At 41.0% G+C, this 14,413-nt stretch overlaps 2 protein-coding genes across 2 annotated transcripts in view; one reads left to right on the plus strand and one right to left on the minus strand.

Annotated features, from left to right (window-relative positions):
* Window positions 1-14,413, plus strand: part of LOC137902739 (zinc finger protein 420-like) — a 103,645-nt gene that overhangs the window by 9,989 nt on the left and 79,243 nt on the right. The gene's annotated exons all lie outside the window — the stretch shown is intronic.
* Window positions 1,351-13,964, minus strand: LOC137902994 (cilia- and flagella-associated protein 69-like). The gene is made up of 24 exons (XM_068747107.1): window positions 13,875-13,964; window positions 13,650-13,709; window positions 13,511-13,576; window positions 13,100-13,209; window positions 12,943-13,019; window positions 11,909-12,004; window positions 10,604-10,756; window positions 10,172-10,349; window positions 9,573-9,696; window positions 9,379-9,427; window positions 9,167-9,288; window positions 8,842-9,073; window positions 7,725-7,877; window positions 7,521-7,636; window positions 7,090-7,208; window positions 6,748-6,829; window positions 6,452-6,644; window positions 5,627-5,764; window positions 5,311-5,387; window positions 4,953-5,150; window positions 4,653-4,739; window positions 4,502-4,555; window positions 4,167-4,310; window positions 1,351-1,500 (listed from the first exon to the last, which is right to left on the minus strand). Exons 1-24 carry the CDS (start codon window positions 13,962-13,964, stop codon window positions 1,351-1,353), a joined length of 2,868 nt encoding a protein of 955 aa, XP_068603208.1.

Raw genomic sequence — 14,413 nt, forward strand, 5'->3', positions numbered from 1 at the left:
TACCAGAGCAGATTTGAGTTGGTCTCATAGTTGAACATTAATTGTATAATGGTCGCATGTACAGCCGGTAAAAGCGGACTTCTCGTGTTAACGTGCAGCGAGATAATAAAGCCACATCTCTATTTTCCTAAGATTACATTTGACCATTTTTAAACAGTTGATGGAATATTATTAGTCCCTTTCCTGCCCAACTCTTGAATAAATTGTCTGTAGTATTTGCAGGATCTCGAGATTATTCTCTCAAATAAACCAGTTCTGCCTCATTCACTTTAATGGAGTAAATGAATAATTCACAATGTAAAGCTTCTTTGAGTGTCCAGAAAAGCGCTATATAAAACCAATGCGTTATTATTATTATTAATAATTATAATTCTTTGTCACACACTAGAAGTGTTTCAATACAGTAGTGTTTTGTTTTTTTATTTGAGTTTCTGATCTTAAAAACTATATTTAGGTCAGCTATATGCTGCCATCAGGCTAAAGAGTACGGATAATAAAATTCTGCTCACATCTCACATTAATATATTCTCTTTTTCCATTGAAAATGTAAAACGACTGATTAAATAAATAAAATACAAAATATAAAATTTCACATTTTTCCTTTGACTGATTACAATCTTCAGGCTCAGCAGCAGTTATAACTGTTGAGTCTCTTGTTTATGTCATGAATGACTTGGCTTTCTTCGTTCACGTCATTCGCTCCATACAGACTGTGCAGTCACCCAAAAGTTTCCCACAAGCCTTTTTCCACATGGATGCAGCCCGAGAGCCACAGAGATGCCTCACAAAGCATCAGCATGTAGACACGAAAACACAAACATCTTTATTGGGGAATTACAATCATTTAGCACATCTGCTACGATGTGCTAAATGTACAGTACATTAATCAATATCATTTTACATTTCCATACTTATAGTCTAGTAAATAAATGGAGTTAATTTAGCAAACTGTACTGTTGGCTTCACGAATGATAAAAGGAGTTACAATCTGAATTACAAATATTAATTAAGCTTCTAAATTAACACAACGCAATTCATTCTAATAAATACGTTAAACTGGTATAAAGAAAGAATTGCCATTTTCTTAATTAGATTTTTATTTTTCTTCTACTGTGAAACGTAGGCTAGAACATTAATTGTAGTTTAAGGTGATTTGTAACAAAAAGAAAAAATGAAAGCTCCCTGCTGGGACTGAAGACTGACTCACATTTTCCTCCCGAGACATTTAGAATTTCCTTCAAACAGCATGGCGGACACGTGAGCCCTCTCCACCTCCTGCATCGCTGACTTTCTCACACGTGCACAAACAAACATACGTCACCCACGGCTACTGACAGGTAAACACTGGTCTCAGCCGCTTGTCTGCTGCAGATGGACCACCTCGGCCATCTGTCTGGCGCTGTACAGAGACATTCCCATCCCCACTGTGGCCATCGTCATGGCGATGGGATTGATGAAACCGCTTTGTGGCTGCATCCGGACCTCGCCGGCGACCTGCCTCTGCAGACAGGATGAAATAGATGAAGTTAAACACACACAGCGCTTGATTTGGGGGCGGCAGTATCTCGGACCACAAGGACTGGGAGGGTTGCCGGTTCAAGTCCAACGTGGAACAAATATTGGAGTGTGAACTGGTAGCTGGAGAGTTTTCAGTTCACCTCCTGAGCACTGCAATGGTGCCTTTGATGCTTGACACAACACAGATGCTTGTTTTTTTCAATTTTTGCCAAGAAGCTAATACTGCTCTGCTAGGAGAGCCAAGAGTTTAGTTGAAACAGAAGCATGTCAACAACTCACCTACTGAAGCAGAAGTGACATCAAATGTTGGATATAGTTTAGGATTAAAATGTAACAGCCCAAAACAGAATTTGAAAAAAAGTGATACAACAATTGTGACCCACCTGGAGAAGACGAAAGTATCCCGGAGTCAGTCTTCCCAGTCGGATGATCATTTCTGCTGCTGGAGCTTCTCAGATCAGCCAGCAACCATCCTGGAAGAGGAAAAACTGTCAGCCCTCCATATGTTTTAGAAGTATATTTATCATTGTTATTATTAGATGTTGCACCAAACAAAGATATTCAGTATTTTAGTGAAGCTAACATTAGAACAAATGTACAAACTTTGCTTCAGCAAATGAAATGAACTGATCCATTTATCATCCTGTGATCCATCTGGAGGAATTGATCATAAAAAAAATCTAAAAAAATGTATTTACTTGATATGCATAGAAGAAATGAATGAATGAATGAATATATTTATTAGATAGAATGTTAGAGTACAAGTACAGTCACACAGTAGCATGTATTACAGTACGAGTACAGTCAAACATCCTGTCTAAGAGGAGCATTTCTAAAAAGCCCTTGCGGGCTTGTTTCCGTTGAAAGTCCTTCGTACATAAATCATCCACAATTAACAATACAAATTTAACAATACAAATAAAAATAAAACCAATATTCAATAACTCAATTGATGCAAATTAACATTAGAAAAATAAATATAAAATGATTTTACACCGCCGATGCAAACTAACAATCTGAAATAAATTACACCACTGATGCAAAATGACAATGAATGACAATAAATTACATAAATTACAATAAATTACAAAGACACTTAATATGTGCAACGTAGGTGGACCAAAAAGGGGGTGGGGGGGGGTTTGATCCGGAGTGAGTCGCGATGACTATCTCCGTTTCTGTCCCCCTGAAAGGTGTATTTTCCGTTTTGAAGGAGGCCAAAGAGGTGCATGTTTTGAGGGCGGGAGTCAAACCGTTCCACCCTTGGGTGGCCGTATTGTAAAAAGATGATTTACCCATGTTAGTCCTATAGGAGGGGGTAAATGGAGTATACTCGTAAAAATACTTCCTGGAATATCAAATTTAAGCATTTTACTCTTTATATTTAACTATATTTTTATAATCTAAATATTTTTCCTTAGGTATTCAAGCAGCCTTTCCATACATGAATTTTGTTTGTTTAATTATTACAGGTATCACAGACAGACAGACAGACAACAGACAGGAGCCAAAAAGGTTGTTACTGTTCCACTTATGCAAAAGTTGTTAGGAAGAGATCCCACTGGTGAAAACTGAAATCTTTAGTAGCTTAGTAAAATCAAGAATACTGACTCAAACTAAATGTGACTAGTGGCAATATAACTGCAACAGAAAATCAGCTAGGCTCTAAAACAAAGTCTGTCTCACTGTTTGAAGAAGTCCTCAGGGAGTTCACCCAAAAGCATAACCCACACCTACCTTCACAGACCCAGATGGACAGACAGACCAACAGACAGGCAGCATGTGACGCCTGAACAAACAGTGGCAGCCCGTTGTACTGAAGAGGCTCCCGTGTGTCCCTGCTCTTTTATGCAGTGAGTCCATCCCGGTCTGATGGGCTCAGTTCGGCTCAACACACACACGCACACACGGATGTGAGCAGGGAGGACAGAAGTTCTGTGCAGCATGTTGGACGCTTGAATGATCATGTGTGTTAATGGGCTGCAGTGACTTACATAACCCAGAAACACTACAGAGAAAATACCTTTGAACAAATGCCCTAAATGGACCTTCTGATGCTTCCGCTGCCTTTAACAGGACTCACCTTTATGAGGGCAAATGAGACGTCATCATTTTAGTGGATGTAATTATAATTTTTTGTTCATGCGTTAGTTTTCACAATGAACATTTATGTTGCTGCGTTGTTACATAAACAGAAAAAAAAGGACTATCTGGGAACATGTCGAGTGGAATTACAGGTTTAATGAGTGAACATTTTTACACATTAAATGTATAAAGCTAATTCACTGTCCCATCTGGAAAGTGAAGGACACGTGCTTTATGTTTTTAATATACATAGATATTATCAGTTGTACTGTGCGACATGCTGGAATGCGGACAGACGTTTACCACTGGGTGCTTGTCCCAGTTTGTCTTGAGGTGGTGTAAACAACAACAACAATGCTGATTGTCCTCTGGTCTGCTTTAGTAACCTACACAAGGTCAAATGAAAACTGGACTTTAGAACCACACAACTACTGATGACCGAATCTGCTGCGGAGTTCGGTCTGGATGGATTTGCTTTGCGTTGGGTGAACCAATAAAATAAAATAGCATAAAGAACTTGAACTACAGCAGCATCTTTGCTAACATCAGTTGCTTCCGGATACGGCGCAGAGCTGTTCTGGCTCTGTTGCTGCTGTCAGTCCGTCTCGACCTGCGCCCTGAATGGCAGTTCTGGCCAGCTTCACTTTGACTCCCGCGGGCCCCTGGGCGTCCGTGGCCTCGACAGACATGACATGCCCGACAAAATGCTGAAACACAGACAGACGTGGCATGAAGAGTCATTTGAACGCGGGTCTCTCTTGTTGTTTTGCAGAACTCTAATGTCAGAGCACTCAGAAGACCCAATTGTATTTGCAGCTGGAAGATGATTTAAGGGGGTAAAAGTCATCGTTTTCACATCGCGATGATGAGAGACTTCTGCAAGATGTGCAGGACTCACCTCTGGCTTGGATGTGGATGGTTCGAGGCTTCTAGCCCTCTGTGCTCTTGCTTCCTGTACGACAAAGTCAAAGTTGTTCAGACCAACATTACATACTCGTCACGCTGACTGTATCTTTGAGTGTCATGTCTGTGGATATTGAAGATTAAACCTTCAGGATCTCATAGTTTGATGTCTTGGAAACATAACTGTCCCATGACTTGGCCGCAAGATGCTGTTGCTTCAAGCGCGATTTAATCTACGACACAAAGACCCAAAACAAGAAGAAGAAGAAGAAGAAAGAAAAAAGAGAGCATCAAACGTTGAAACAAAGATGTCTGCTGTTTCTGCAGTGATTTGGTCAAATCTTTATCAGATTGATCTAGAATGCAATCAGGGACTGCAACATTTGATATGCTCAGCCACAAAGGGTGACCCACAAAAACGTTTTAAGAGCTGAAACTCCCAGCACCTCTGAGTACAAGCGTTCCTCCTCTCTGGCTTCTTCTTTCTCTTGTTGCTCCACGATGCTGCTTTGTTCCGCTGCCACCCTCCTTGCCGTGTCCTCTGTAATCCCACATATAGCGCTTAGCGCCTCCTCATCGGGACTGATCGGCCTCACCCCGTCCAGCGTCAGCTCCCTCCGGATCTCTCCCCACACCTCGCCAACCTACAAGTCGTGATAGACACCATCAGTGCTTTTGTGTTGTTGTCACATTTGAAGCAAAGCTCTTTGCCTACTGCTCTGAAATTACATTGAATAATATTTCATCAAATTTCATTTATAGCACACGGTCTTCTTTTATTTTGTTAATAAACAGCAGACATACCTTGAAGTCCAGGTATCTCCTGATGATGTTCAAGGTGACGTGATGCTTTGCGGACAATCCAGGAAGGTCTTGAAAACCTGCAAAATGAAAATTAAATATTAGATATTTATTTGAGGCTAAACGTACGTATGCTGTTGATAGATGGCTTATGCTCAGAGGAGTTTTAAAATAAGGCTGTATATCCTAAAACACCACTTGGATTACAGCTTCCAGGACGCATGATAAAAACAGCATTATGGCATATTGATGGATTCTTTATGTGACTTTGTATTTACTGCAGATTGAAATCGGTCTCATTCTTTATTAATGCCGTTACCAAGTTTGCAGAAGATGAAGTAAATCTTTGCCCGGAGGTTCTCTGATATCTCTAGCACTGCTGCACTCGGCATGTTAGCAGGAAATGAATGCTTGGTGTCCTCCTGCTGGTACACACCGAGGATGGGCCTCTGAGGATCTTAAAGTCAAGAGTGAAAAGGCAGAAAGAGGGAAAGATGCATAAACATTAAATAACAGGGCAAAAAAAGTGGCATCAGTACTTATGCAAAATAAACTGCCCCAACTTTTGTTTGAAATCTCAATCCACTGATCGATCCGGCTCTGAACTAACGCTGACATATTTCCTTAACTAAAATATGGATTTCGGAACAAAATCTTCTTCTACAAAATCGATGCTTTTGTTACGGCTGCTGTCTCTCTGCCTCTGCGTTGTGTTGTAACAGAAATAATGGAGGGTCCACACATGGATGCGTTCTGTTGTCACGTTTACTGTGGATGGCTGGATTCATACAGGCAAATGTACATTAGCACATCTCGGGGGGGGCGCTCTCGTCCACTGCTCCTCCTCACAGCGTGTTCAGACGCAAAGTGTTGAGGGGAAGCAGGAACGGATGAACTCGGGCAAAACGTAGGATGGAGAGCCAGGAGGGACAAAAAGCCCCAAACCGGAAATACCCCGAGATGTACATTAAAAACAAAAATTATATTAAAAACGTGTGTAATAATAAAAGGAAAATAAGACAAATACATAAATGGAAAATACATGAATAAATCCCATTTATGCAGGATTTAGCTGCACTACTCTTAACTCTGCCACACTTTGAACAATCATTTTATTTTTCTTGTTGTTCAGAGATTGACTGACCTGCGATCCCTCCGTGCCGGGTTCGGCTAACCTTCAAATCCTCCTCCTCCTCCCTCCACAGCTGCAGCAGGAGTCCGGGAGCTGTCTGACCGACATCACCCTTCCAGCTCAGGATGTGGGACTGAGTGTTGGGGTTGTTGCATAACTCCAGCAGGGTGGCGAGGACGTGACCGTGCAGGCATCTGGGGCTCGACTGTTGAAAGACAGCAATGTCATGCATTTTCATCCTTCCTGCTCATATGGCCTCAGTAAATGCAACAACGACATGAGGCATTGGGAATCAGTCAGCTACCCACACTGAGCAGGTCCAACAGCAGACAAACGCCCCTTTTAACCAGAAAGTAATCTTCTGTGGTGTAGCAGCCCGCTATACAGGACCTGATGGGACAGATTTCAGCTGGTAAAGCGTTGTTTTTAAAATTCTAAGATCCACATGTTCATTTTACTTATTTACATGGCTACAAGTATAAAATGTTAAATAAAGGAAAAGTCAAGTGTAAAAAAAAAAAAAGAGGAACATAATTACAGTTGCATGCCTGATAAGCTAAAAACACCTGAGAATGAACGAATGAATTCTTGCATTCAACCAGTTTTATAAGTTCGTTTCTCAAAGTGTGCTGAAGTTCACGTAGACCGACCACACACTGTCCACAGTAGTCAGGATGAGCTTGTTGTGTCCCAGACCGCTGTAGAAGTTGCTGCAACCTTTCCTCAGGAAGTGAACCGCCATCTCAACTCCCTCTGATCCAAACAGCTCCTGTGGTGCAGCAGAGGTGGATGGTCAGAATGGAAACAAGAGGTTGCCACTAAAGTCCGAGGGAAACTGCGTGGCTCTGATCTGAGCACGAACACGAAGATGGAACAAGTTAGAAGAAAGATCGTGCTTTCAGGCAGATGGAAGGGGAGTACGGGTTTGAGATTAGAAATGGACGGCTGAACAGGTAGAGCGAAATATTATGTTCAACAATGTGTTGCAGGTTTCAGAAGGATTTGAAAGGATAATCTCATCAAAGTGATAAGAACTGTATCTTTAAAATGAGCTGCATCAGGATCATAATCTCAGCTTTACCTTTCTGTGCATGTCGCTCTCACACAGCACTGAAAGTGTCGACTGAATGTCTGACTTTATCTCCAACGTGATGACATCATCCTTGTCAGGACCGGCTTCCATCTGCTTCAAAATCCCTGCGAAAAGGCAACAGGTTAGGTTTGCGTTTGGTGTTAAGGTTCCGGGTTTCTGACGAGGCGTGAGTTTAGCTTGAATTTCATTTACCCAAGAGCTGGTTGATGATTCCTTGATCACAGAGGTCCTGGTTGACTGCGTTTATACCTGAGGATGTTACAGATCTCAGTGCCCTGATACAATGTTGCATCTGAACCTGCTTACTGCCTGCTGCGCCTTGGAGACCCTGACCAAAGACAGCGTCTGAGAAGAACGGAGAAAACACAAGTATAATCATAAAGAAAGTGTTACAAATCAGAAAAGCTTAAAAGGCTAAAGGCTCAGTTAACTACATTTGTTCATATCAATATTTACAGCTACAAACACTGCAAATAGGTAGTACTGTCTTGAAATATTTACATGTGGGATGCCTTACAGCAGTTAAATATTGAAGCTGTTGAAAGGACACTGATTTATGACATGTGATTCACACTGATGGCTGAAATGAAGAACTTTGGACAAAAATGTGTCTCTCAATGCTTTCCTGAAATTCCTTACATCCCAAGAATTTTGTCGCGATAAAGTTTTTTCAGAGAGATTCTTAAACCAGCCTTCCAAACCTGACTGTTCGGAAGGCGCTTTTCTTTAGTGAAAACTCTCTCGTTTCCACAAAGACAAAAACAATGATGATTTTATTCAATGAATCATTGTCTGCTTGGTAGATTTCTTTGAAAAACCCCCAAAGCTGTCTTAATTAATTAACAGATGTGGCATCAAGGTTATTAGCCTCAAAGTTTCAAATTATAAGCTATTTTATCTAAATTCGTCAGAGTTGCTGTGAAGGACACTTTCAGGACCATTTCTGTCGGTCCAGCAAATAGTGAAATTCATGAATTGTAGCACATTTTAAAGGCTGAGTGGCATGAGACACCCCATTAATGTGACATTATTCCAAGCTAGTGAGGTCATTTTAAATCATTTTTAATTTGAGTTTATAGGATATAATAAGCTTGAAGGGTTTTTAAGCTTTTGAATGTGTGTTTCTTTGTTTTAACAATGACCGTTTTAAGGATATTTTGTTGCCATTCTCTGCACTCTGAGGTGAATTGCTGTGATATCTTGTATTGATCTGTCACTTTTGTCCCGTGTCTACACGAATTCTCTTTCGGTGTTCCAATAAAATGATCTTGACCTTGAGATCTCTTCCCTTATTTTGCTGCATCCTCACCGTGCCTGACGCACCAGTCCAGTAGGATCAGCAGACACGTGTTTCCCTGACAGGACATGTAATCATCCAGCATGAGTGGAGCGATGGTGGCGAGAGTGGCGAGCGCCTGCAGCTGCAGTTCCTCCTGCTGGGTGGAGGACCAGCGGCGTGAACCTGACCGCTGCTCAGACAAGGCAGCAGGAGGCTTCGTGAGCATCAGCAGAGACAGCACAACCTTTTCTTCTTTATAGAGCTGGAGAAGAACCACATGGAGTAAACATGCGGGGTGTTAGAAGGGCCATGTTTAGACTGATTCTTTAGAGACAGTGGGTGAGGAGGAGCTGACCTGTAGGGAAGCTACGTCCTTGGACATGCACACCAACAGATTCAGCAGCAACTTCTTTCTTTTGAAGTCTTCGCGGGTGAAGGTGGGGTTGAGATTCTCCACCAAAGGGTTGTTGCTTTTCACTAAAACGCAATGAAAGCAACCCTGTATCATAATAGTCGCTACTGCAAGTCAGAAAATATTCACATATAGAAGTGACGGAGATTCCTCACGCTCTGGAAATGTGGCGAGAACAACGAGCTGCCTGCCAAATAAACTCTCCTGAAAATGAGAAACATGAAACTAATTTCAGCATCACATTTGATCGCCTTCTAAACATCCCGAGCTGCTTCTGTGTAAAAAAAATATATTGTATATATAAATATACAATATGTTTCCGTGCTACAGTCATTGATCCCGTACTCACGATAAGATGAGAGTTGACATTTTCAGCAATGAGAGTTGTGATCATGAGCAGATCATTTGTGAGTCGGAGGTCACCTTGTTGTGAACCGTTTAGTAGCTGCTGCAGAAACGCTTCCTTCAAGGATCTGAGATACAAACGCACAAAATGTGACACGTTTATTTTTACAGCACACACATTAATATTATTCAACAATTCCTGCACAAACCGCCACCTCCTCACAGGGCCGCACATAGACAGACAGTCATTCACACACACACTCACGGGCAATTTAGCGTAACCAGTTCACCCAATTTGCATGTTTTTGGTGCTGGGAGGAAGCCGGAGGACCCGGCCAGAACCCCACGGACACGGGGAGAACATGCAAACACTCACAGAAAGGACGCAGGCCAGATTTGAACCCGCGACCTTCTTGCTGTGAGGCAACAGCGCTTACCACTGCGCCACCATGCTGCCCTACTCCAGGAATGGTGATCCTAAATTCAGTCCGTTTCAGGACCTACTTGACTGAATGAAAGGTTGCTCAATAAATTGAACTCTCCCCTTTCATTCCTCACAATCCCATTAAACACATAGGAAAACGCTTTAGAGGAGACACGTACGTGACACACTCCAGGCTGCCGAGCTGAGCGGCGACCTCCTCCTTGTTGCCCCTCTCCAGCAGGTTCCAGAGGATCTCGCAGGAGCTGAGCAGAAGCTGACCGGACGGGTCGGGCTCATTCATATGGAGGCAGATTGTCTCTGCTCCTCGTGCATATAACATGGACGCGCAGTTCAGATCTGCGGATAATGAAAACTAATTATGATTAAAGAAATGCCATTGAAATAATTATAAAATGACCAACAGACCTTCTGACCTTGACAGAAGAATACCTAAATCACCGTTTGATTGCTTGACCGATTATTATTTTGTAAAGCGCTGATTGTTAGCGAGCTACTTGTTTGAATGAAGGAGGTCATCTGTTGGGTTGACAGGTCTGACGGATCCACTTCTGCATTGCCTCAGTGGACCCAGAATAAAATCTGGCACTAACCAGAGGAGCTGGAGAGGATCTGAAGTGTTTGCAGGAGCTGCAGCCTGATGGCGGACTGGTGCTCCATAGCGGCCATGGAGAGGAGCAACGTATGAGCAAGGTCACTGCGCTCCAGCAGCTGCAGCCTGTAACCTGGAGAGGTCGGCTGGAGCCCTTCAAAAACAGGCCAAAAAGTAGACAACAATAACACACATGTATGGATGTGAGGTACAAAGAGCAATAAACAAAGGGAAGAGAAAAAATAAAAAACACAAAATCAGAAATAAAGAACAGCAGAGGATCAATATAATTGTTTGCAAATGTGAATAAAAAATGAAATCAGGAGAAAAAGATCAAAAGCAATAACAGATTAGAAAAGCATTCAGACAGCGCAGACCTCCGCCAAGCAGTCTGCAGGTCCTCTCCTTCTACCTGTCATTCTTTTTCTCTCGCGTAACCCCCCCTCCCTCTCAACTCAGCCGGTTCAGACAGATGGCGCCGTCCACTATGAGCCTACGGTTCTGTCCAAGGTTTCTGCCTCTTAAAGGGAAGGTTTTCCTTGCCTCCATTGCCAAAGTTCTTGCTCTTGTGGGTCAAGTTGGGTTCTGTCTTTCCCTGCTACACCTATAAAGTGCCTTGAGATAACTTTCTGTTGTGATCTGGCGCTGTAGAAATTAAATTTTATTTCATTTCATTTAATTCCCCTCATAATTGGATTTACACCGTCCACATGTTGATCTGGATCATCACCAAAAGGTTCTAAATTGTTCTCGGTATCTTTATACACCAACCATGAAAAGTAAAATTTAATCGAAGTTGATGTATATTTTTAACAGATTTATGAATCCATAAATGGGTTTTCAATGTTAAAATGTAAAACATTTTCCTGACCTCGTTCTGGATCCGACATTTTGCATGCTCGTGCATATCGGACCCCGTTATGACTGTGATTTTTGGTGAGCGAATTAAATGCATATTTTATAAGATTCTAAGGAATTTTTTCGAAAAGCTTCCATCCAGCCAGCCAGATGCCGATAAAAGCATAACATCCTTGGTGGAGGTAAAAAATTATACAACATTAATCAAACTGTAAAAAAAATTAGACTGAAAAAGCGAAAAGAAAGAACATTAGGACACAAATGAATGTCAAATATATTAACAATACTGTGCTACTCTGTTAGCATACCTTTATTTGGTTTTTTTTGTCAAGACTCATAAGCCAATACAGGTTCATATCAGCTTTTGAATGTATTCACAAAGAAAGAGAGAGAGAAAGAAAGAAAGTCTAGAAAGGCAGAGGAGAACGTTGGGAGGTGCGCTCCATACCATCGAGCAGCTGCTTAGGAGCCACGCTGTAGAAGGATTTCACTGACTCTACTAGTTGCCGTCTCACTTCAGCATCTGGCACCTTCATCAGACACCCTGAAACAGACACACATCTCTCAGAGCCACTCGTGTCCCTCTTGCTTTAAGAATACGATGTCTTTGATAATGATGAAGATGAATATATTTATTAGATAGAATGTTAGAAGAGTACAAGTACAGTCAAACATCCTGTCTAAGAGGAGCATTTAAAAAAAGCCATTGCGGTCTTGTTTCCATTAAAAGTCATTCGTACATAAATCATCGACATGTAACAACACCAATAAAACCAAAAATAGATTACTCCGTCTTTCACACCAAAATTTATGTAACATGATGTTCATAAATCTAACAAAATACCTATGCATCATTTTTTATGAACAAATTTATTTTTCCAAATGCAGGAAAAAATGAATGAATCTGCTCTTCAGAATAGCCCTTGAGAATTATCTAAAGCTGTACATTCACGACTTAAGTGTCCGTTTTCGACCAGTGTTATTAAAATGCATAGTATTCTAAATTGAAATGAGAGAAATTAGAGTATAACATATGAATATTTTTAAAGACAACAATTGTGACAGGTAAACCAGGCCGTCATGCTAACTATAGCCACAATGGTTATTTAAAACAGGAATAAAAAAAAATATATATAGTTATGTATATGTTCAACGTCCATCATAACCTATTTGTTGCTTCCCTAATGCATTTAGAGTAGCTGTTACACTCACAGTCAGATTTTTAGGACATGATTTAATTAACTGCTTTATCTAATTGTTATCTGTAGCTTCACTCTACAATAGCTCTGTGACCATTTTCAAATGTTAAAATATTAAAGTTAAGTAAAGCAAGCATGTGTTTTCACCAGTAAATGATATTCCTTACGTTTGTCTATGTTTTTGTAAATTTATCATCAACAGTCAAATGTAATTGTTGTTGATAACAACCGGGTAAAATATGCTAGACTGTGAAAATGGCCCTTTAATAACTGATCTGTGTACCCATGTAAGAGAGGAACTCTGTGACATCCTGGGCGTAGTTCAGCTCATCAGATGCTTTCTCCTTCAGGAAGGGACGTCTGAGATGAAGCAAAGCGAAATGTTGGTGTTCAGAGAACGGCACTAAAAAAAAACTTCATTAAATATTCTAGTTTCTTACCCACAAATCCAAAGTGCCTCGCACAAAATGGGTGCATATTCAGGGTCATCGGTCACTTTTTCAGCACAGATGTTCAGTATTTGTGCAAGGTCTGCCAGTTCCTTCAAAAGCTGGTAATAGTTTAAGAAGCGTAAACATTTTGTCAGATGGTTCGCTCGCGCAAAGATAAATCCCAGTGAACGAGGGGAAACGATGGGTGACGGAAGCTATTCTTTAACTGACCGGCACGGCATCGCGGCTGTAAACTAGAGCCGAGGGAATGAGACACGATTTTGTGTTCAGGTTCGTTACGAGGGAACTTATTTGTGACACCTGAGAGAGATTTATTGAGAAAAGGGTAGCAGTTTTTCAGAAGAAAGATGTTCGCATTATCAGAAGTGAATGTTAGACGAAATCCAGGATAAAGGATACAAAGCCTGTTTGTTTTTTCTGGAGAAGTTTCCTCAGCACAAACAGGTGCCTCTGCTTCAGGTTAGCCTTTTGTAAAAAAGAGGATGTACTGCGTGATACAACAGAATTGAAACCATAATAAAGTGCTCAAGTTACTTACTGTCAGAGGATGCTTGAGAAGACTAACCACCTTACTGAGGGCAAGACTTTTAGTGTTGGCCTGTTGAGAGATGAAAGTTTATGATTACAGTGTCTTTCAAGTCATCTGTTGCAGTCAAAAATCTCAATAAAATGTAAGTTCTAAAAAAATGTTTTTATCAAGGATAATTATAGCATATTCTATTTAACAGTAAGTGGGTATAGGCTTCAGCATTTAAAAGGTTACCTGATGAATACGTTGGTCGTCTTTTGGTGCTCCTGGTCTGATTAAAGGAAAGTCCAGTTTCCTACTTTGCGTAAATTTGCCTGAATCCATTTGAAAAACTCCAGAAAATTCTTCATTCATTTTCTTATTTCAGTGCTAAAGATAAACATTGTCGTTTGATCTCTTACACCTTATTTACTTCAAAGTAAGTTCCTGTTTGACTAGTCTTAGCTAAAACCAGTACAGTCCTTACAAGCTCGGTGTTATTGTAATAGTGAACAACTCAACCTACACACGAAAAATGTACGATAAGAAAACGCCAAGCAAAACAATCCCCAAATAGAGTCCAGTCGTCCTTTTCCGTTTCTGGTTCCTTCAACTCGTTTGACAGCGTTACTATGGTTACCGCGCAGTACGGTGAGCAGCAGAGTCCAAAAAGTTATTTCAAAAAGGAACGCCCATATCCTCCATAAAACAGGAAGTAGTGTTTTTTTTTATTATTATTTTTAAATAAACTTTATTAACATAACAGTGACATACACATATACACACATATCAGG

The sequence above is a fragment of the Brachionichthys hirsutus genome, chromosome 13, assembly GCF_040956055.1.
Source record: "Brachionichthys hirsutus isolate HB-005 chromosome 13, CSIRO-AGI_Bhir_v1, whole genome shotgun sequence".
Taxonomy (NCBI): Eukaryota; Metazoa; Chordata; class Actinopteri; order Lophiiformes; family Brachionichthyidae; genus Brachionichthys; species Brachionichthys hirsutus.